General features: G+C 36.4%; 1 protein-coding gene across 1 annotated transcript in view; it reads left to right on the forward strand.

Moving 5' to 3' along the window:
* Positions 1-25,082, forward strand: part of MEIKIN (meiotic kinetochore factor) — a 157,484-nt gene that overhangs the window by 29,761 nt on the left and 102,641 nt on the right. The window contains exons 8-9 of the mRNA XM_066276734.1: positions 9,398-9,462; positions 12,437-12,495. Coding sequence (XP_066132831.1) covers positions 9,398-9,462; positions 12,437-12,495 — 124 coding nt within the window. The remainder of the gene's footprint in view (positions 1-9,397; positions 9,463-12,436; positions 12,496-25,082) is intronic.

Genomic DNA, 25,082 nt, shown 5'->3' on the forward strand with positions numbered 1-25,082 from the left:
TTTGTCTTGAACAACTAGAAGGATGGTGTTGCCATTTGTTAAGATGAGGAAGACTGAGGAGAAACATATTATTGGGGAGAGATCTAAAGTTTGGTTTGGGGCATGTAGACTAAAGGTAAAGTATATGTGAGAGACATTTCAAGGTGACCACAGTCTGGATCATGAAAGGCCTTAAGGGCTAGGATTTTTATTTTATTTTGAATGTAATAGGAAACTATGAAATGTTTTTAGTAGTTCTATAAAATATAATGAAAAAAAAAATTTTTTTTTTTGGTATTTTTCTGAAGCTGGAAACGGGGAGAGACAGTCAGACAGACTCCCGCATGCGCCCGACCGGGATCCACCCAGCACGCCCACCAGGGGCGACGCTCTGCCCACCAGGGGGCGATGCTCTGCCCCTCTGGGGCGTCACTCTGTTGCGACCAGAGCCACTCTAGCGCCTGGGGCAGAGGCCTAGTAGCCATCCCCAGCGCCCAGGCCATCTTTGCTCCAATGGAGCCTCGGCTGCGGGAGGGGAAGAGAGAGACAGAGAGGAAGGAGAGGGGGAGGGGTGGAGAAGCAGATGGGCGCTTCTCCTGTGTGCCCTGGCCGGGAATCGAACCTAGGACTTCTGCATGCCAGGCCGACACTCTACCACTGAGCCAACTGGCCAGGGCCTATAATGAAATTTTTTAATACCTTAATCTTAAAAAGTTGAATAAACTTAGAAAAAAATTAAATAATTTTAAAAACTAAGTCAGTAGATGCTATATAGAAAGTGAAAAGACAATCCAAAGAATGGAAGAAAATATTTGCAAATCATATATCTGATAAGGGATTTGTATTCAGAATATATAATAACTCTTACAATTCAACAATATAAGAAAAAATAACCCAATTTAAAAATAGGCAAAGGATCTGAGTAAACATTTCTTTATAAGAGATAAACAACTGGCCAATAAGCACATGAAAAGATGTTCATTATCTTGATCCATTAGGGAAATGAACAACTTTTATGATTTGCCATCTCATACCTACTAGGATGGCTATAACCAAAAAGATAATAACAAATTTGTCTCGGATGTGAAGAAGTTGAGACCCTCATACATGTTGGTGGGAATTTGAAATGTTACAGATATTATTGTTTGGAAGGGGAATCCCCCTCCATAAGGACCTTAGGTATGGCACTATCTGGGGTCACTTCCCTTCTTGGTCTTTTGGCACTGGGACTAGCTTCAGAGTCAATAGACCCATATTGCACAGGAAAGCTGTCCAGAGAGGTCTGTTTCTGCTGCCTCTTTAAGATTTGCCTAAAATGGGGCAAGACATTATCATTAAACAAGTTGCAGGCACAACCTGCAACAACTTTGGGTGATTTTTCTCCACAAACCCCTGTACCTTACTCCACATGGAGAAGATGTCCTTAATCTCTGAAGAAGGCACATTCTCCCCTCCTCCTCATCTGAAGCAACTTCTTCATCTGCCATCTGTTGCACTTCTAGGTGAAGGTCTTGCAGCTCTTCAGTGGTGAGTTCTTCACTGTGGTCATCCACCAACTCTTCCACATCCTCACCACTCACCTCCAAACCCAGAGACTTCCCCAAATCAACAGTGGACTGCACCAGATGTATAGGGTCATCAGGGGAAGGCTCAAACCCTTCAAAATCTCTCTCATGCACACATTCTGACCATAATTTCTTCTAGGCAGAGTTCATTGTCCTGGATGTCACTTCCTGCCAAGTCTTATCTGTGAGGCTGATGCAGTTGAGAATGTTGAAATGTTTTTTCCAGAACTCTCTTAAGGACAGTTCTGTATCTGATGTCACCTCAAAGCACCTTTGAAACATTGCTCTTGTGTACAGTTTCTTGAAATTTGAAATGACATTCTGGTCCATGGGCTGGATGAGTGGTGTGGTATTAGGGGGCAAGAACTTCACTGTGATAAAACTGAACACTTCCAACAATGTGTCCTCTAAACCTGGAGGATGTGCAGGAGCATTGTCCATTTCCAGGAGGCACTTAAGGGGCAACTGATTATCCTGGAGGTATTTTTTCACACTCGGGCCAAACACTTTATTCATCCACTCAATGAAAATTGGCCTCATGACCCATGCTTTCTTGTTTGCCCTCCACATCACACACAGCTTACTTTTAATCACATTGTTTCTGCTAACCACTCTAGGAATTTCTGAATGGTCCACCAGTAAGGACTTTACAGTCACCACTAGCATTACCACACAACAAAAGAGTTAGCCTATCTTTCATAGGCTTATGTCCTGGCAGTGCCTTTTCCTCCTGTGTAATGAACATCCTCTTTGGCATTTTCCTCCAAAAGAGGCCAGTTTCATCACAGTCGAAGACTTGTTGGGAAATGAATCCTTCAGCCTCTATGTCATCTTTGAATTCAGACAGAAAATTTTCAGCCCCAGACTTGTCCGAACTTGCACCTTCGCTGTGCCTAGTAACACTGTGTATGCCAGTGCACCTCTTCAGTTTTTTGAACCAGCCTCTGCTGGCCTTAAAATCACTAAGTACACTAGCACTCTTCCCAGGCATTTTCTTAATCAGATCTGCATACAATAGCCTGGTCTTTCCACATATGATGGCCTCCAAAACAGAATCACTATCTAACTGTTTTTGATTGATCCAAATTAATAATAACTGTTCAACATCTTCAATTGTTTGTGTTCTCTGTTTTGTTAGTACATTCATGCCTTTCACTACATTAGCCTCTTTTATTGCTTCCTTTTTCGCCACAATGGAACTTACCATGGATAGCTACTTCCCATACATGTGGCCGATTTCAGCAATCTTGAAGCCGCTCTCGTATTTTTTAATGATTTCCTTCCTCAACTCGGATCGTGTTCCGGCCTTTTTCTTCGAAGGGCTGCTGGCTCTGGAAACTTTCTTTGGTCCATGATGGAGCTAAAAGGAAAGGGTTAACTTATTAGCAAGGGAAACACTTAACAGGGACAATGAGATTTGAGCACATGTGATTTTATCTTACGTGCATTACATACATTTTGAAACTGAAAAATGCAAAATAAACACTTTACACTGACTACTGTATACACAGTAATCACTTACATGTAGTTGTAGTATTAGTACTCACAATAAAAAAAAAAAGCACAAAAACACTGGAAAACAATGGAATTTCTTGGCTAGATGCAAGGGGTGATGCTCACACAACGAGAAACAATGCCACACTTGAGCAGGAGAACATGTGGATCGCCCTTTGTTTTTGCAAAATTAGCAGCAAGGTCACATGGGCATGCCAAGGAAATTCAAGGCAACTGATGAAAATTGAGACAAATTTTTCACGGAAAAAAATCAACAAAAATCAAAACCGACGATAACCGAAGTCAATGCAAATAAGGCATTGCAGTACTGAAATACCTACAGTATTTTGAATTGAATAGATCCAGCAAGCAGTTGGATATCCCAGCCTGGAGAGCAAGGGACAAGTTCTGGGCTGAAGGCATAGTTGTCCTTTTGGGAAAGGGTGTATAGTGAGAAAAAAGAATTAGCATGCTAGCCTCCTTATGAATATGCTTGTATCAAAATGGTTAGAAATTTCTGAAAATATCTATTACTGTTATTCCTAGGTGAATTATTCTTTTTTTGGTAAACCCCAGTGAAAAAAATCTTAAGATAAATGATTAAAGTCATGAGAAAGGAATGATGATGGACTTCAGAATTTACAACACAATATTTTCTTAAAAGGGAAGGAGTGATGTTTGTATAATAATGATGCCAGATTTGAGCACCTATTATCTACTAGATTTTTTGTCATTCTCTTTAATTAAGTAGCACATTCACAAAATTAAAATCCTGCAACTTTGATGTGTAGGACCTAATGGAGAAAAGGAGTTTTGGTTATATTGCTATAAAATCTGTACAGACTCATTTCAGTGACTGTTGCCTATGTATTGAAATGAAGCAAATGTAGTTGGTTGGTTATATGTATCTCTAAACCTATTTCCTGTCTTTCTTAAATGCTGACCTATCTTTAAAAATAAAATCATGTAGATGTGCAAAGAGAATATATCTTTATCTTTAAATAACTAAACTTTCATCATCCTTCTTCTTTATTTAGCTGGGAAATTATAAGTTAAAGTTAGTGATTAATGCCATTCAGTTACTTCCATTTAGAAGTGGCTTTTGCAGTGATGTAAAGTACAGCATGGGATATATATATATAGTAAAGAATATTCCAATAACTATATATGGTGCCAGTTTGGTACTGAAAACAGCAGTAGGAACACTTTACAAAATATTTTATATATGATTGTCGAACCACTATGCTGTACATCTGAAACTAATACAAAATAATATTGAATGTAAATTGTAATCGAAATGTAAACTTATTGTTTAAAGTCCCTTTTGTGTGAATGCTGAAACTTCTTTTTATTATTGATTGATTTTAGAGAGACAGAGAAAGGAAGGGGGAAAGAGAGAGAAGAGCATTTGTTTGTTGTTCCACTTAGTTGTGCATTAATTATCAGCTCCCTATATGTGCTCTGACTGGGGATTGAATCTGAAACCTTGGAGTTTTGGGACAACACTGTAACCAACTGAGCTAACCAGGCAGGGTCTGAATGCTGAGACTTTTAGATTTTCTCCCCATTCCATATTCCTGAAGATGGCATATAGGTAGGTGATCATATCTATTGATTTGCCTGAAACAGCCCCAGTATGTGCCTTTTATTCTGACATATTTTTATTTTTTTTTGAATTTTTTTTAATTAATTGTGTTTACATAGATTCTAGGGTCACCCTGAATGCATCTCCCCTCCTCCTATTCCCCTCAGCATCGCCCTTGCCCCCCTCCCCACAGCATCTTTCCCCCTTCCCTTCAGGTTTATCCCATCCTCTCATCCCCTTTCCCTCTGTCCTCTTTTCCTCTGGTCCCTTTAATCCTTCCTCTGTCTCAATTCCATTCCTCAGTTCTCACTGTTCCTTGGATTCCTCAAATGAGTGAGGTCATATGCCATTTTTCTTTCTCTGCCTGGCTTCATTCAACTTAATAGTTTCCAGTTCCATCCATGTTGTCACAAAAGGTAATATTTCCTTCTTTTTTGTGGCCCCATAGTATTCCATTGTATATATGTACCACAGCTTTTTAATCCACTTGTCCACTGACGGACACTTGGGTTGTTTCCAGATCTTTGCTATTGTGAAACAATGCTGCCATAAACATGGTGGTGCATTTTTTTTCAGTCAGTGACATGGTGTTCTTGGGATATATTCCTAAAAGTGGGATGGCTGGGTCAAAAGGCAGATCCATTTTTAATTTTTTGAGGAATCTCCATACTGTTTTCCACAGTGGCTGCACCAGTCTGCATTCCCACCAGCAGTGCAGGAGGGTTCCCTTTTCTCCACATCCTCGCCAGCACTTATTCTGTGTTGTTTTGTTGATGAGCGCCATTCTGACTGGTGTGAGATGGTATCTCACTGTGCTTTTTCACCACTCTTATTCAACATAGTACTGGAAGTCCTAGCTACAGCAATCAGACAAGAAGAAGAAATAAAAGGCATCCAAATTGGAAAAGAAGAAGTAAAACTATCATTATTTGCAGATGATATGATACTGTATATAGAAAACCCTAAAGTCTCAGTCATAAAACTATTCGACCTGATAAATGAATTCAGTAAAGTGGCAGGGTATAAAATTAATACACAGAAATCAGAGGCATTTTTATACACCAACAATGAACTGTCAGAAAGAGAAATTAAGGAAACAATCCCCTTCACTATTGCAAAAAAATAAATAAATAAAGGACCTAGGAGTAAACATAACCAAGGAGGTTAAAGACTTGTACTCAGAAAATTATAAAACATTAATAAAAGAAATCAAGGAAGATACAAACAAGTGGAAGCACATACCGTGTTTGTGGTTAGGAAGAATAAACATCATTAAGATGTCTATATTACCCAAAGCAATTTATAAATTTAATGCAATACCAATTAAAATACCAATGACATACTTCAAAGATATAGAACACATATTCCAAAAATTTATATGGAACCAAAAAAGAACACAAATTGCATCAGCAATCTTGAAAAGGAAGAATAAAGTGGAAGGTATAACACTTCCTGATATCAAGGTATACTACAAGGCCATTGTACTCAAAACAGCTTGGTACTGGCATAAGAACAGGCATATAGATCAATGGAACAGAACAGAGAACCCAGAAATAAAACCACACCTTTATGGACAATTGATATTTGACAAAGGAAGTAAGAGCATGCAATGGAGTAAAGACAGTCTCTTTGACAAATGGGGTTGGGAAAATTGGACAGCTACCTGCAAAAAAAATAAAACTAGACCACCAACTTACACCATTCAAAAAAATAAACTCAAAATGGATAAAAGACTTAAGCGTAAGCCGTGAAACCATAAGCATCTTAGAAGAAAACATAGGCAGTAAGCTCACCGACATCTCTCACAGCAATATATTTGCTGATTTATCTCCACGGGGAAGTGAAATAAAAGACAGGATAAACAAATGGGACCATATTAAACTAAAAAGCTTTTGTACAGCTAAAGACAATAATGAACAGAATAAAAAGACAAATCACACAATGGGAGAACATATTCAACAATACATCTGATAAGGGGTTAATAACCAAAATTTATAAAGAACTTGTAAAACTTAACACCAGGAAGACAAACAATCCAATCAAAAAATGGGCAAAAGAGATGAATAGACACTTCTCCAAAGAGGACATACAGATGGCCAATAGACAGATGAAAAATGTTCAACATCACTGACATAATTTTTAATAGAGCTTCCTTTTATTCTCAGAAAGGTCCCAGTTTGGACAAATAGTCACCCTAAGTAAGCATAGGGGCAGGATATAGATGACAGAGAAGTGAAGTTGGGGTTTGAAGTATCTTATATCCACAAGTTGTCTCTGAATTTTTACTAATTTGTGCTGCAGGTTTCAAGTCTTTTACTATACCGGGGCTAGACTCCAACAATAAAGTCATTGGTGAACTTATGACCTTATTTAGGGCCTGAGATATTCCATTTCTAATTTTTTTCCTTCGTCTTTGCTTTTCTTGCTACCCTAGACTTCCTGAGTCTCGTTAAAGTCCTCTATCTAGACTTTGATCTGGTTGCCTTTCTGTAACCTTTTCAGTAGAGTCACCTCAACATAACAACTCTATTCCAGGTGTTTGGATTCTAAATTTGAACACCTCTACATTGCTCTTAGTGTGTGGAACCTAACAGAAGCTCCCTCTCTGCCTGAATATCCCAACCTCTTATTTTTGTGTTGAGTTTACAACCTGTATGGATGTTTATTCCTCAAGTTTGGCGCATTCTTTCTCTACTTTTAGCTTTTTCTTTACCTTTTATAATGTTATCTTCCTACCTATTCCCACTCACCTCCAGATTTTGGGCTTGAGGGAGAAAAATCAGTTCCCATTGCCTAACTGCTTGTTTCCTAAGCTTCTGTCCTCTTTCTCTTTCCAGTAATTCTTTAGGCTGGAAGGCATGGAGGGGAAAGCTATCTTTAGTCACATTCTGAGTTCTGTATATATTGTATGGTTAATAGTAAAACTCTGTGGCTTTGTCCACTGATCCTTAATCTACATGTATTAATAGGAAACTGAAGAATGTAGCAGGATGTTATATGTGGCTTTCATGTAGTCTTAGAGTTTGGGCAGTGACCTCAATAGATGACAACAAAATTAAAATGATGACATCTCCCATCCCCTGTTCTGTGTAGACCCATCGTTGCAGAATTTATAAAAGGTGAGGTCAAAGCCCAGTTTCCTGGCATTAGCCTATTACAAATCCCCAAGCTATTTAAGAAAAGGTTAAGAATGCACTGAAAAGATGAAATGACCAAGAATGTTTGTTTCTTTGATAAGAGTTATTGGTGTCATATGCAAGGAGAGGTGGAGACTTCTCCCTCACCTCAACACAAGAGAAAACTCCAAGAGAACCATTTGCAAAGTTTGACATGTGTCCTCTGAAATTTGGTTTCGGACTCGTCTAAAGGCAAGACGGTCTGCTTAGATGCTTTATAATGGCAGAATAAAGAGGAAACTAGTTATACTTTCAGATTTTAACTCAACGAAGATTTATGCACAATGCACAGAAAGGAGCCAGTTATGGATCATTTTGAAAGGGATCATGCCCAGCATGACTTCTGCAAAATGAAAAGTAGACTGAATTAAAAGGGGCTTGGAGTTCTATCATCAAATGGAAAATCTAAGAAGATCATAAATAACAGCAAGTGAGAGAGTGCCAGGAATAGAGGAATCATATCACTGCACCCTTCAAAATATTTCATGCCTGAAAGAGTCAGAATTTGGCATATTATAATAGCATCAGTCAAAATCAAGAAAGATCTTTCTGTCTCTTTCTACAACTTCTTCCTACTCCAGTGACAAAGGACCTTAAAGAGTAGTTACCAAATGGGAGAGGAAAAAAGAAGAAATAGAGAAAAAAAACCCACCATGGTTGCTTTTCTCATTGCAGGTTATGAGTCTAAATTAGGTATAAGTTGGGAAAGGGAAGAAATTTAAAATCAATGGTAAGAGTTTAATGTGATATTATGCTGGGCTTTTTATTACATAAAACACATTTATTGCAAGAGAATGCCACAAAAGCAATGGTATACACCTGAAATTTAACTCAAGGGCAACAAAGTACTATTTTGACAGGATGAATTTCAAGAGGAAATATGAAAGAGATAATTGTTTTATTTAAATTAAAATTTTTTATTGAATTTTTATGGTGGTATTGAAAAATTGTGTTTTGATTAAAGAGTTCAACTCTTCAATAAACATTTAAAAGAAATTTAGAAAAACACCTTTTTACATTTGGTTTTCAACTCTATGGTTTTGCTAGGGACTCAGAAGTTCCAATCTGGTAGTCAAATGTTGAGCTTTGATCCTGTTGTAATAGCTAATCCTCTCCTACACATTTGGATAGAATTGAAAGCAGTCTCATTTGTGAAAATGTAGAAGAGAAAAAGGTATTAATTTTTTAAAAGTTATGTCTCATGTTACTTGAGATCCTTACCAGCATAACAATCCTGGGAAACAATATTGCTGTTCCTTTTGCATAAATGGGATAACCAAGATTCAAGACACATTAAGTAACTTTCCCAAGGCCATTCAAGTGTGAATAGCAGAACGGGGCTTTATACCCAGGTCTGCCTGATTCCAAACACTATGTCTTGTCCTCTGCAAATACTGTATCACACTGACACATGCATAAATATACTGCCTAACATTAAATGATTTGTTCATACAGATATAGTAACATATTTTTTTAACCCATTGTACTCTTTCTACAGGATAAATGATTGCATATAAATGTCATTTTATGTATTATTTGAGGATTCTCAAAAGTTACTGAAAGATTAAGAGATTACCATTAATTTGTTTTTATTGTAGAGTGATGACATTAGCAGACGAAAATATTTCTCCAAAAGAAAAGAATACTTCAAATTCTGAGTCAGGTAATATGTAGTAAAACTAATTTTCATAATTCTGTATTTTGTTATTTTTATCACAAAGCAGTATATATGAAGAAAATTGGTAGCCCAGGACACTGAGTGCTTTTCAGCTTGGTTGTATTTAAAAAATGAAGATAGGCCCTGGCCGGTTGGCTCAGCGGTAGAGCGTCGGCCTAGCGTGCGGAGGACCCGGGTTCGATTCCCGGCCAGGGCACACAGGAGAAGCGCCCATTTGCTTCTCCACCCCTCCGCCGCGCTTTCCTCTCTGTCTCTCTCTTCCCCTCCCGCAGCCAAGGCTCCATTGGAGCAAAGATGGCCCAGGCGCTGGGGATGGCTCTGTGGCCTCTGCCTCAGGCGCTAGAGTGGCTCTGGTCGCAACATGGCGACGCCCAGGATGGGCAGAGCATCGCCCCCTGGTGGGCAGAGCCTCGCCCCTGGTGGGCGTGCCGGGTGGATCCCGGTCGGGCGCATGCGGGAGTCTGTCTGACTGTCTCTCCCTGTTTCCAGCTTGAGAAAAATGAAAAAAAAAAAAAAAAAAGAAATAAAAATGAAGATAGATGAGTTATAAAGGAAGTTTTAACTATCAACATAGCACTCATAATTAATTCATTAATAATCCTTTATGATTATGCACTGTTTTAGGCATTGCTGTGTATGCCAGTGAGGAGTGATATATACTCCCTACCCTCATAAGTTTCAGTCATAGGAGAGGAAGATGATCAGTAAACAGATATATTGGAGTTATGTTTGATGCTTGAAAAATAAAAGGATTGACAAAGCACCTTGAATTATAGGCACTCTGTTATTTTATAATAGAATAAACTTAGCAAGACATTTACAATTTTTTTAACCTCTGCTGTAGCTCATATTTCTTTCTTTGTTTCCTACAATAAGTTTTATAGCATCTATTTGGGGATAAACTTAAGGAATTTCTGTTTTGCTCCTAATGGGTTTATATGAACTTAAAAAAAGTTTTTTTGCACAATTTCTCTCTAAGAAGTTGTCTTACTGTGCTTTTACTAAATGCCAAGTATTATGGTAGGAACTATGGGTATAAAAATGATTAAGATAGTTTTTTTCTAAGGAAATAATCTAGCAATAAAAACTAAACTTGTAAAATCACACTTCCTTAGAAGGAGTAGCAACTACTACTCTGGAGGGTGAGCATTAGTAAGATTTGTTTTATGGACCAAAGAGTAAGGGAATTTGTGAATAGGAAAGAGAGGTAATAATGAAAGGAAAAGCTGTAAGGGTACCAAAATCATGATTTTACCTAGGTCTTGCTCAATAAGTAATTGTGCTTTGGCTGTGGTAACTATTATTTATAAAGCCTGGTAATGTGGCAAAATAGTAACTCTGGAATTATGTATGCTCTGTATTCTTACTTTATGTGGTTGATTGAATTAAAATTCAAAATTAAATAAGTCACATCTTGCTCTAGAGATATTTTTTATACATTTCTTAATTCAGCAAATTCATCACTTTTCCAATTCTGTGTCAAGCTCTTTACTAAGTGTTAGAAAATTAAGAAATGCCTCTATTCCTGCCCTCAAGGAGCCAATAGTCTTAGTAATAATGACAAATAAATAAACAAGTAATTACTTCTCAGGCAACTTTTACTCGGTCTCTTTTGCAGTATTATCTACTACTATTAGTCATCAAATGTGGAAGTTCTTCAAGGCTAGTTCTCAAATTTTAATCTTTATTTAGTCTGCTCTCTGATAAAAAGCTTCCAAATTTCTCTCAAGAGCTGCCAGTTTTAGCAAATAGAGATAAAGAATGTCCAGTTAAATTTGAATTTGGATAAGCAGCAAATAATTTTAATATAATTACATCATAGATATTACACATGTTTGTTCTACTGCATGGGAAATACATCTACTAAAAAATTATTCATTGATAATCTGAATTTAAAGTGGGCATTCTGCATTTTACCTAGCAGCCCATTTGCTTCCACCATGAAGCTGTAATATGTAAGCAATACAGGGATCATAAAAACCAGGATTTTGCATGCCATGTTAAGGAGTTTGAGTTCTAACTTGAGAACCATGGAAAGCCTTTGGAAAGTTTTAAGCAAATGTAGTTAGATTTTTAATTTAGGTATATAATGTGAACAGGACTGATAGGGTGAATGGAAAAGCTATTGAAATAACCTAAAGGAAAATCTTTTGGTGCCTTCTCTCAAGGTACTAGTGTTAAGAATAAAGAAAAGCCAAATTTGCAATAGTAAGTACATATAATGGTAATATTGATACATAGCAGACACTCAATAAATGCTTGTTACTTCGAACTGAATTTGGAGAGTGAGGAAAAGGGAAAAGTCAAGATTGAAGAAGAGGTATAAAAGACGCCAGAAGGGGAAGATGTTCATGCCTATTATACTGAGGTCCAACAGGAAATGTTTCTGCTCATATTGGTGGGAACTGAAACTAGATTGTATGGGTTTAGAGTAAAGAGTTGGAAAGGAAGTTATATTAGTATATGTGGACAGCTCTTTGAAGAAACCTGTTAATGGATAAGAGGAGAGAAGGGATGTAGCAGGAAGGTGTGGTGGGACAGATAATATTTTTGGTAAGATGAAAGAGACCTGAGTATGTTTTAAATGCTGATAGAAAAGTTGCAGTAGAAAGAGAGAGCCTGAAAATACAAAAGAATGGAAATCGAAGGATAATTAATGAAAATTTTTAATCATATATACTTTCTCTACTAATTAAAGTGTAAATCTTTTATATAGAGCATTTACTCCTATGAAACCTGGAGATCTTGAGATTAGATATTTTAAAGACTATTTTATCCTATTTCTCAGCTTATTCAATACAATAATAATAATAAACATTCAATATATGAGTGTTTCTTCTAAAGCTATTACAAAGACATAGTTATTAAATTAGGTGTTTTTTTCAAATTTGAGTTTTCTGTACTTATAAGTAATGAGAAGTTAAATAATTAAAATACTAAAGTTTGTTTTTATTTATAGATAACACAGATTGTGAAGTACTTGCTGACCCTTTAACCCCTGAAGAAACAAAGAAAAAAGCAAGTATTAAACCAAAATAACTACATGAATTGTAAATTTTATTAATATAGGATATACTTTTTAACCAACATTTTATAGAAATTATTTTTCAGTGATTTAAGTCAATAATTTAAATATTTTTGGAGTTTAGCAATTTTATTACATTATTGTTACATGAGTGTAATAATTCTCTTCCATTAAACTTATATATATGTGTGTATATATAAGTTTAATGGAAGAGAATTAAAATTAATAATTTTTCTAACTTCATTTTGGATAATTGGATGTCTGTTAATCATTAAGGCCAAAATAGACATTTACTGTGTAGCCAGAGTGGCATTTTATGCTGAGAATAAATGTGAAATGTTAGCCTGGAATCTAGAGGTCTTTGGACTTTATGTAGCAGGAGCTACTATCTAGGTAGCTACTTGATGCTAAGCATTATTCTAAGCACTTGTCATTAATTATACATATCTTTCTTTATGGCATTCCTATCAGGTAAGGTTTTTTTGTTGTTGTTGTTTTGTTTTACTTTTTTATAACTGAGAGAAATGAGGTTTCAATGTTAACCAATATGTTTAAGGTGCTTGTAGCAGGTCTTTCTGGATCTAAAACCTGTATTCTTTCCACTACACACAATAATGCCATTGTATACTTTGTGGAGCAAATTGACAGAGGGCAAGAATGTCAGCAGGAAGGATCATTAATATGAAGTCACAAAAAAATTGTATTTTTTTTTTAGAGAAAGGCAGTGAGAGAGAGAAACAGAGAGACAGGAACATTGAGCTTCCTGTATGTGCCCTGACTGGAGATCAAACCCAGAAACTCTGAGCTTCCAGATGACACTCTAAACAATTAAGCTATTTGGCCAGGGCTTACTTTTCTTTTTTATTGATTGATTGTTTTAGAGAGATGGGGGCATGGGTATGGGAAGCATGCATTTGTTGCTCCACTCAGTCTTGCATTCATTGGGTGCTTCCCATGTGAGCCCTGACCGGGGATGGAACCTGCAACCTTGTCATTTCCAGATAATGACTGAGTTAACTGGCCAGGGCCTGAAATCACAAAGATTTTTGATGTGAGATTGGGTTGCCTTTGACTATGATGTAGGAAGGATGGAGAAATATGCATGAATTTAATATAATTTTGACTATAGAGTTCATGGATTGACTATAGAGGATGAAAGAGTGAGAACTGTTCAAAAAGACTTCTAGGTTTCTGTCTTAAGCCATTTTGGTGACTAGAGATGTTATTTAATGTGATAGGAAAGGTAGGAGGTTTGAGTGCACATAAAGATGAAAATGTTGGAAGAGCCATTGGCTATAAATCTGTAGGTCAGGAAAACAGAAGAGGAATGTGTAATATTAGAAATATTTTTAGACCCTGGCTTGTTGGCTTAGTGGTAGAGCACTGGCCTGACATATGGATGTCCCAGGTTCAATTCTCGGTCAGGGCACAAAGGAGAAGCGACTATCTGCTTCTCCACCCCTCGTCATCTCCCTTCTTTCTGTCTTTCTTCTTCCCCTAGTCCCCTCCTGCACCCATGGCTCGGTTGGAGCAAGTTGGCCCTGGGCATTGAGGATGGCTCGATGGCCTTATCTCAGGTGCTAAAATAGCTCAATTGCTGAGCAATGGAGCAACAGCCCAAGATAGGCAGAGTATCACCCAGTAGGGTAGTAGTCCCCAACCTTTTTTGGGCCATGGACCAGTTTAATGTCAGAAAACATTTTCACAGACGAGCCTTTAGGGTGGGACAGATAAATGTATCATGTGACCTAGACAAGCGTCAAGAATGAGTCTTAGATGGATGTAACTGAGGGAATCTGGTCATTTTTTAAAAATAAAACATCATTCAGACTTAAATATAAATAAAACAGAAATAATGTAAGTTACTTATTCTTTCTCTGTGGACCAGTACCAAATGGCCCACAGACTGGTACTGGTCTGTGGCCTGGGAGTTGGGGACCACTGCGGTAGAGGACTTGCCAGGTAGATCCAAATCGGGTCACATGTGAGAGTCTCTCTCTGCCTCCCTGCTTCTCACTTAAGAAAAATAAAAATAAATAAATAAATATTTTTAAATGCATGGAAATGGATAAAACCACCTGAGAAAGAATATTTATAAAGTGCAGAAGAGAAGGTGGTCTAGGATCAATCCTTAGAGAGCTCTACATTCAGGCCCTGGCCAAATGGCTCAGTTGGTAAGAGCATCGTCCTGAAGCACAGAGGTTGCTGGTTCAATCCCTGGTCAGGGCATATACTGGAATAGGTAGAAGTACCTGTGTCTCTCTCTTTTTCTCTCCCCCCTTCCTCTCGCTCTAAAATCAATAAAATAAACATTTAAAAAAAACTATACATTCATGTAGAAAAGGAAGAGTGAACAGAGAGAAGAGGAAAATAAACAAATATGTATTGTAGAAGCCAAGACAAGAGTGTGTTTATTCCTCAAAATAAGAGTAGTTCACAATGTTGAATGCTACTTGCAGGTCCAGTATTATAAAAGATTTTGAGCAGCTGTCAGACTTCCAATTTCCAGACCAGTATGTAAGGAACTTAAAAGTCACCACGCTTTTCCTAACAACAAATAAAAACCTGAACAAACTGAAAAGCCAACAACTCTTATTTTGATCCATCAATGAAGTAAGGTCACAGGGAATGCTGCTGTACCAAAACTTAGAAAGACAGACAAGTGATTACAGAGAATCACAACTTACTGGAGCAAAAACACATGAACAGAAACCTCCCTGAGAACCAGTGCTAGGGTGGGAAAAACAAAAGTGTGATTTGTAAATTACTGGAAATTCAATGTGGACAACTCTGAAAGTTAAAAACTTAAGGGGGGCCCAGTCATCAGGTACAACTTTCCTGAGTTGTACCTCTAGGAATTCTACAAGATCTTGATGATGAATATCAGAGAAAAATCATTTCATACTTCTACTAGTGGGGATGGATAAGGAACCATTTTGAAATACACCATAGTATTCTGTTTTTCTGACCTGCCCTCAGAAGAAAATATTTTATCAGAGCCTAAGTTGCTAGCGTATCATCAGAGCCTAACCCAGTTGGGGGAAGGAAAATAACCAACTCCAACCAATTATATTCTTCCAAGTGTAGGAAGGAAAATACTCAACTCTAGCTCCCTCTAGACTTCCACATTGGGTAAAAGGAAATACATAATACAGTACCCTCTAGCCATGCTGTCCCTCCTAAGGGAGGAAAAACTAAGAAGCACTGGTGAAATTCATAGTTGAGGGGCACAGGCTAGACAAAAAACTGAGACTTACTCACAAAACTATAGACTACTCCCCATCCCCCACACCTTATTCTACTAAAGGCCTGTTGACCAAAGTTCCTATTACCAAATATATCATGTCCACATTTTAGCAAAAAATTAAAGGGCATGCTAAAAGGTAAAAAAACAACAACAACACAGTTTGAAGAACTGAATAGCATCAGATCCAGAGTTATAACTAGTGATAGAATTATCAGACCAGAAATTTAAAATAATTATGATAAATATGATAAGGACACTATAGGAAAAAGTAAACAACATGCAAGATAAAATAGTATAAGGAGAGAAATGGAAATTATATGAAAGAATAAAAAAATAAGTTCTAGATATCAAAAACAGGAAGAATCAAAAGGATAATTCTAGAGATGAAAAACACTATAGCAGGAATGAAGAATACCTTTGATGGGCTCATTAGTAGACTAAACACAGCTGAGGAAGAGATATTTGATTTTGAGATTATGACTATAGAAACTTCCCAAACTGAAAAACAAAGATAAAAAAATTTTAAAAACTCTATAATATTTAAGAACTGTGGGACAACTACAAAGATATGACATATGCATAATTGAAATATCAGAAAGAGAAGAAACTAAGAAAGCAACAGAAGCAATATTTGAAGCAATATGACTGTTTCCCAAAATCAATGTCAGATGCCAAACCACAGGTCCAGGAAGCTCAGAGAACACCAAGCAGGATAAATGCCCCCCCAAAACTATAACTGGCCATATCATATTTGAACATTGAAAAATCAAACAGAAATTTTAAAAAATCTTGAAAGAGGCCAGAAGGGGGGAAAATGTCTTACCTATAGAAGAGGAAAGATAAAAAATTACAGACCTCTCCTCAGAAACTATCCAAGCAAGAATAGAGTGAAGTTAAATATTTAAAGTGTTGAGAGAAAACCTCCAACCTAGAATTTTGTACTCTGTGAAATTATCCTTTAAAAGTGAAGGAGAAATAAAGACATTTTCAGACGAACAAAAATTGAAGAAATTTACTGCCAGTTGACTTGCCTCGTAAGAAATAGTAATAAAAATTTTTCAGGGAGAAGCAAAATAATGTGTCAGTATAAGTTTATTTATCCTAACAAATGTACCATTATGATGCCATAGGGGAGGTTGTGCATGAGTGGGGACAGGGAGTTTATGGGAATCTGGTATAATCTGCTAAATTTTGCCATGAACCTAAAACTGCTCTGAAAAATAAAGTTTCTCAATTTTAGAAAAGTCAATGTCAGATGACGTCAGAGTAATGTTGGCATGAGAGATACTTCTGATCTCTCCCTTGAAATTTCAACAAATTGAACAACCATAATGCAGTGAAGGAACCCCAGCTGGGCTCACAGGAGCACCTGAAAGATCCATGCACTGAATGACCTAAAAGTGGGATGGAATGAAAAGGGAGGCAGAAGATAAAATGCATTTGTGGTGGGCTTTAGAGAAGAGAGGAGACAAAATCGGTGTGACCGGGGTTTTTTTGTGTGTTTTTTTATCCTCTGCTGGAAGAGGAGGGAAGCTTGGGCTCTCTGGATTTTGTCTGAGGGTTATGGAGAGGGAAACTTGGAGTGACTGGGTCTCCTTCTGCTGGCAGGAGCATTGAGATAGAGGGGCAGAGTGGGAGATAAACCAAAGTGGCCATATGGCATGGCCAATGTTCTGCAGTCTGCCTGCAGCATGCACTTGGCAGAGATAGAAAAGCTAAAGTGCAACCCCACCCCCAGCCACCCAGATCCTGCCTCCCTCACCTCACAGCAGGGAGAGTGGCAGAGACAAATCCCACAGCTAGCTCTCCAGAGCCACTCTCTCCCCTGAAGAACAGAGGTGCTCCAAATCCAGTCCCCAGGTCTGTTGAGATGTGGGAAGGAACAATCGGAAGCCTGAAATCACCATTGCTAGAGCCATAAAGCTGGAACACTAAAGTTGTAATGCTGAAGTCAGAAAGCCCTCACAACACACCCTACCCACCAATGCAACTGTAGCCCCACCTATGTTATTTTGTAGGAACATCTGGTGATATTGTGACAGGAACATCTCAGCGGAGGAATTTCACAGAGCTAAAACTTGTAATTCACTGCCAGCTACTGAAAGAAACCTTTCAAAACTGAAATTTATTTTTCCTTTTTTTACCCTTTTTTTCTGTTTTTCTTTATTTCCTCTTCTTATTTTTTGTCTGTATCCCCTTTGAATTTCATTCTTTAATTTTTATATTTTTTTCTTATTTTTTTGTGGGTGCTTTGTTTTTGTTATTATTTTTTGTTTGCTTTTGATCTTTATTTCTGTGAGGTTTTTTGTTATAATTTTTAAAAAATTTTATGTTTTATTGCATTCTTTTTATCTTAATTTTTTCTTTTAGCTGTTTTTATTAGGGTTATTAACAATATCACTCACAAATGCCATCAAGGAAGAAAAAATCAAATACCATGACTACACAAGACATAGATATAGTTCAGAAAGAAAATGAAAAATCTCCAGAAAAATATCTCAATCACATGGAAACCTTGGAGTTAAATGATAGAGAATTCAAAATTGAAGTTCTGAAAATACTCAACGAGGTGTGAGAAGACACCAATAGGCAACTTATTGAGCTCAGAAAACAAATTGATGAACAAAATGAATACCTCAACAAGGAGAGTGAATCTTTAAAAACAGAGATCAAGAACTCAATTCATAAATTGAAGACTGAGGTAGCAAGTTTAGCTAATAGAACAAGCCAGATAGAGGAAAGAATCAGTGGCATCAAAGACAGGCAACTAGAGATGCTACAGAGAAAAGAAGAGACTCATGCATTAAAAAAACTGAGAGAGTTCTACAAGAATTGTCTGACTGCACCAGAAAAAGCAATATAAAAATATGGGTATATCAGAAGAAGAGAGGGAGAAGGGAAAGGAGAGCCTATTCAAACAAATAATTGATGAGAATTTCCCAAGTCTATGAAAAGAGTTAGAGCCTCGAATCCAAGAAGCAAACAGAATGACAAGTTACTACAACCCAGATAGACCTACTCTGAGGCACACCATAATAAAATTGTAAAAAATCAATGACAAAGATTCTCCAAGGCAGCTAGAGAAAAGAAGAACATAACATACAAAGGAAAGCCCATTAGGTTATTATCAGACTTCTCAGCAGAAGCTCTATAAGCTAGAAGAGAGTGGACCCAAACATTCAAAGTACTGAAAGAGAGGAATTACCAGACAAGAACACTATATCCATCAAAGTTATCCTTCAAATATGAAGGAGAAAATAACTTTTATAGGCGTACAGAAGCTGAGAGAATTTATCACCAGAAAACTCCTATTGCAGGAAATACTCAAGGGGATTATTTGACCAGATACAAAGAATAAAACAAATCAAAACTATAAGTAAAAGCTCAAACAAGGTCGTGATAAAAACAAGGATAATATCCGTCAACAATAACATAAAAGGGGAGAGGATAAAGATCTGCAGTAACAAAGGAGGATGGGGTGCAGAAGCACTCATAGGACTTTTGTACATATGAACACTGTTCTCTTAAAAACCTAATGGTGGCCCTGGCCGGTTGGCTCAGTGGTAGAGTGTCGGCCTGGTGTGCGGAAGTCTCGGGTTTGATTCCTGGCCAGGGCACACAGGAGAGGTGCCCATCTACTTCTCCACCCCTCCCCCTCTCCTTCCTCTCTGTCTCTCTCTTCCCCTCCTGCAGCCGAGGCTCCATTGGAGCAAAAGATGGCCCGGGCGCTGGGGATGGCTCCTTGGCCTCTGCCCCAGGTGCTGGAGTGACTCTGGTCACGACAGAGCAATGCCCCGGATGGGCAGAGCATCGTCCCCTGGTGGGCGTGCCAGGTGGATCCCGGTCAGGCACATGCGGGAGTCTGTCTGACTGCCTCCCCGTTTCCAGCTTCAGAAAAAATACAAAAAAACAAACAAACAACCTAATGGTAACCACACACAAACAAGCCACTACTGAAACACACAGCTGAAAAAAAAAGAACAGGGTAAAGAAGTATGGAATACCACCAAACAAAAATAACTGACAGACACACAAAAGAGAAGAACCAAACAAGACCCAGAGCTACCAGAAAACAAAACTTAAATGGCTGTAGGAAATCCTCAAGTGTCAATAATTACCCTAAATGTAAATGGACTGAACTCATCAATAAAGAGGCACAGAGTAGCAGATTGGATAAAAAAAACAAAACTCAACTACATGCTGCCTTTAAGAGACACATCTAAGCTGCAAGAACAAAAGTAGATTCAAAGTGTAAGGTTGGAAAATGATTCTCAAAGCAAATATCCAAAGAAAAGCAGGTGTAGCCATACTTATTTCTGATACAATGCTGATTTCAAAGGTAACCAGAGACAAAGATGGACATTTCATAATGATAAAGGGGACATTGTATCAAGAAGACATAGCACTTCTTAATACATATGTACCGAACGAGGTAGCACCAAAATATATGACATCTACTAACTGATCTAAAAATAGAAGCAGACAAAAAACACAATCATACTTGGAGATTTCAACACACCATTGATGGCTTTAGATAGATCATCAAAACAGAAAATCAATAAAAAAAATATTGGCCTTAAACGACACACAGGACCAAATGGACATAATAGATATTTATAGCACACTTCACCCAAAAATGTCAGATTATATATTCTCCAATGTGCATGGAATATTCTCAAGGAAAGACCATATGTTGGGCCACAAAACTAACATCAACAAATGCAAGAAGACTGAAATTATACCAAGCATATTTTCTGATCATAAGGCTTTGAAATTAGAATTCAACTATAAAAAAGAAGTAAAGAAATCCAAAAAAAATGTGGAAATTAAACAACATACTTCTAAAAAATGACTGGGTCAAAGAAGAAATAAAAGAAGAGATCAAAAGATATATATAGACAAATGAAAATGACAACATGGACATATCAAAGTTTCTGGGATGCAGCAAAAGCAGTAATAAGAGGGAGGTTTATATCATTGCAGGCTTATATCAAGAATCAAGAGAGATCCCAAGTAAATAACCTAACATCACATCTTAAGGAACTCAAAAAAGAAGAACAAAGGAAACCCAAAGTCAACAAAAGAAAGGAAATAGTAAAAATTAGAGCAGAGCTAAATGAAATAGAAAACAAAAAGTATAGAAAAACTGAATACAACAAGGAGCTTGTTCTTTGAAAAGATCAATAAAATCATAAAACCACTGGCTAGACTCACTAAGGGAAAAAAGAGGAAGGATTCATAAACAAAATCTGAAATGAAAGAGGAGAAATTACCACAGACATCATAGAGATACAAAGGATCATAGTAGAATATTATGAAAGATTATATGCCACCAAATTCAGCAACCTAGAGGAGATGGATACATTCCTAGAACTATACCTACACTGAGCCAAAAAGAAGTGGAAAACCTAATAGACCCAAATAAACCTAAATAAGCAGGGAGAAAATAGAAACAACTATATAAAAAAAAAAAAAACTACCCCTAAATAAAAGTCCAGGACCAGATGACTACACTAGTGAATTCTACCAAACATTCAAAGAAGATTTGGTACCTATTCTCAAAATCTTCCAAAAAGATAGATAGAAGAAACAATACTCCCCAATGCATTTTATGAGGCCAACATAACACTCATACCAAAATCTGGCAAGGACAATACATAAAAAGAAAACTACAGACCAATATCTAATGAATACAGATGCAAAAATCCTAAACAAAATACTAGCAAATTGCATACAATGCATTAAAAAAATAATACACCACAATCAAGTGGGATTCATTCCAGGAGCACAAGGATGGTTCAGCATACATAACTCAATCAACATAATACATCACATTAAAAAAAAAAGACAAAAAATCATACGATTCTATCAATAGATGCAGAAAAGGAACTCAGTAAGATATAACATCCATTTATATTTAAAACACTCAAGAAAATGGGTATAGATAGAAAGTACCTCAACATAATAAAGACCATATATGACAAACCATCAGCTAATATCATGCTAAATGGTGAAAAAATGAAGGTGTTTTTCTTTTTCTCTAAAATCAGGAACAAGACAAGGCTGTCAACCTCTCCACTCTTATTCAACATAGTTCTGGAAGTTTTAGCCAGAGCAGTCAGGCAAAAGAAAGATATAAAAGGCATCCATATCGGAAAAAAGAAGTAAAAGTATTACTTTTTGCAGATGACATGATCCTGTATATACATAGAAAACCCCAAAGACTGCACCAAAAAACTATTAGAAGCAATAAACCAATACAGTAAAGTTGCAGGATACAAAATCAGTATACAAAAGTCAACTGCATTTCTATATACCAGTGATAAAACATTGGAAAATGAACTAAAAAACCCCCACAATTCCTTTTACAATTGCAGAAACAAAAAATACCTAGGAATAAACATAACAACAGATGTGAAGGACCTATATATTGAAAACTACAAAACATTATTGAAAGAAATTGAAAAAGACACAATGAAATGGAAAAATATGCCATGTTTATGGATTGGAAGAATCAACATCATTAAAATGGCCATATTACCCAAAACAATATACAAATTTAATGCAATCCTCATCAAAATTCCATTGTCATTTTTTAAAATAAATAAAACAAAAATTACCAGGTTTGTATGGAGCCATAAAAAAAAACCCGAATAGCCAAAGCAATCCTGAGGGAAAAGAATGAAGCTGGAGGTATCACACTACATGACTTCAAATTATACTACAGAGCCACAATAATCAAAACAACATGGTATTGGTAGAAAAACAGACATACAGACCAATGGAGCAGAATTGAGAGCCTAGAAATAAAACCACATATATATGGAAAATAATCTTTGACAAAAAAGCCAAAAACACACAATGGAGAAAGAAATCCTCTTCAATAAATGGTGCTAGGAAAATTGGCAAGCCACATGCTAAAGAATGAAACTTGACTACAGTTTGTCCCCCTGCAAAAAAATTAACTCAAAATGGATCAAAGACCTAAATATAAGACCTGAAACAATAAATTACATATGAAGAAAACATAGATACTAAACACATGGATCTTGGCCATAGAAAACAATTTATTAATTTGACCCCAAAGCCAAGGGAAGTAAAGGCAAAAATAAATGAATGGGATGATATCAAATTAAAATGCTTCTGCACAGCAAAAGAAACTGACAACAAAACTAATAGGCAGTCAACTAGATGGGAGATGATATTTACAAACAACAGCTCTGATAAGGGGTTAATATCCAAAACATATAAAGAACTCACAAAGCTCAACAACAAACAAGCAGACATTCCAATTAAAAATAGGGAAAGGATTTGAACAGACACTTCTCCCAAGAGGACATGCAAATGGCCAGCAGATATATGAAAAGATGTTCATCTTCACTAGCTATTCAAGAAATGCAAATAAAAACTACAATGAGATGCCACCTCACACCTGTTAGATTGCCTATTATCAACAAGACAGATACTAACAAGTGTTGGAGAGACTGTGAAGAAAAAGTAACCCTTACTCACTGCTGATGAGAATACAAACTAGTACAACCATTTTGGAAGAAAGTATGGTGGTTCCTCAAAAAATTAAGAATAGAATTACTGGATGTTTATTCCAAAAACTCGAAAACATTGGTACATAAAGACATATGCACTCCCATGTTCATCACAGCATTATTCACAGTGGCCAAGATATGAAAACAACCAAAGTGTCCCTCAATAGAGGATTGGATAAAGAAGATGTGGTACATATATACAGTGGAATACTACTCAGCCATAAAAAATGATGACCTGTTGCTACATTATTTATGACAACATGGATGGACCTTGAGAACATTATACTGAGTGAAATAAGTAAATCAGGAAAAGCTAAGGACTGTATGATTTTACATATAGGTGGGATATGAAACTAAGACTTATGGACATAAATAAAACTGAAGTGGTTGCCAGGGAGAGGGGGATGTAGGGGATGGGGATGGGAGTTGGGGTTGGGGGAAGGGTGTAAAGAGAAACAAATAGAAGGTGATGGAAAATGATTTGACTTTGGGTGATAGGTATACAGCATAATCAGCAGTTCAAATTCTATAGAAATGTTTCCCTGAAACTTATATACTCTTATTGATCAGTATCACTGTGTTAAATTTAATTTTCTCAATAAAATTTAAAAATTAAAAATAAAGAAAAGAAAGAAATGTCAATTGCATTTAGAATCAAGAAAGAAACTGATTACTTTGGCAAGAATAATTTTAGTGGACTAATGAGAAGCAAGCTAGATTGGAATAGGTTGAAGAGGTATAGAAGTGTGAAGTCTAAAAGCATAAAAAGTTAATTGAAACACCAGGAACATAAAATGTTTGTGTGTGAGGAAAACAAATGTGTAGAACCTTTTATTTTACAATTGAAGTTAATTTGTTATAAGTATATAATACTGTTATAACTATAAAATGTATTATGAAAGCCTGTTGTAATCACAAAGCAGAAATGTGTGTAATACACAAATGATAAAGAGAAAAGAATCTAAAAATAACACTACAAAACTATCAATTCATAAAGAAAGGCAAGAGAGGAAAAAAGAACTATAAAACAATAAGAAAGCAATTAACAAAATGGTGGTAGTTCTATGTATCTATAAGTTCTTATGTATCTTACCTATTAATAATTACTATAAATATAAGTAGTTTATTCAAGTATTTCACTGAGTTTGCTAAAGAAAAAAATCTACCATTTAAAAGACATAGAGTGAAAAAATAAAAAATAAAAAAAAATATATATGTATATATCTCAACTATATGCTGCCTACAAGAGACTTGCTCAAGCTTTTAGGACACTCAAGCTGAAAATGAAGAGATGAAAAAAGTTATTCTATGCAAACAGACATCCAAAGAGAGCTATACTTAAATCATACAAAATAGATTTCAGGTCAAAGGTGTAATAAGAGACAAAAGAAGGTCACTGTATTATAGTAAAGATGTCAATTCACCAAGATAATATAACAAATATAAATATATAAATAGCCAGTATTGAAGCACCTATATATTATATATTAAATGATCATTAACAGATCTAAAGGCAGAAATAGATAGCAATGCAATACTACTGGGTGTTTCAGTATCCCACTTTCAATAATGGATAAATCATCCAGACAGAAAATCAACAGGAAGTAATGGACTTGAAGTATACTTTAGATCAGGGATTAGGAACCTTTATGGCTGAGAGAGCCATGAATGCCACATAGTTTAAAATGTAATTCCGTGAGAGCCATACAATATGTTTAACACTAAATACAAGTATATGTGTGTGTTTTATGTAAGACCAACACTTTTAAAGTACAATAAGTCTCTGAAT

This window comes from Saccopteryx bilineata, chromosome 4, assembly GCF_036850765.1.
Source record: "Saccopteryx bilineata isolate mSacBil1 chromosome 4, mSacBil1_pri_phased_curated, whole genome shotgun sequence".
Classification (NCBI taxonomy): domain Eukaryota; kingdom Metazoa; phylum Chordata; class Mammalia; order Chiroptera; family Emballonuridae; genus Saccopteryx; species Saccopteryx bilineata.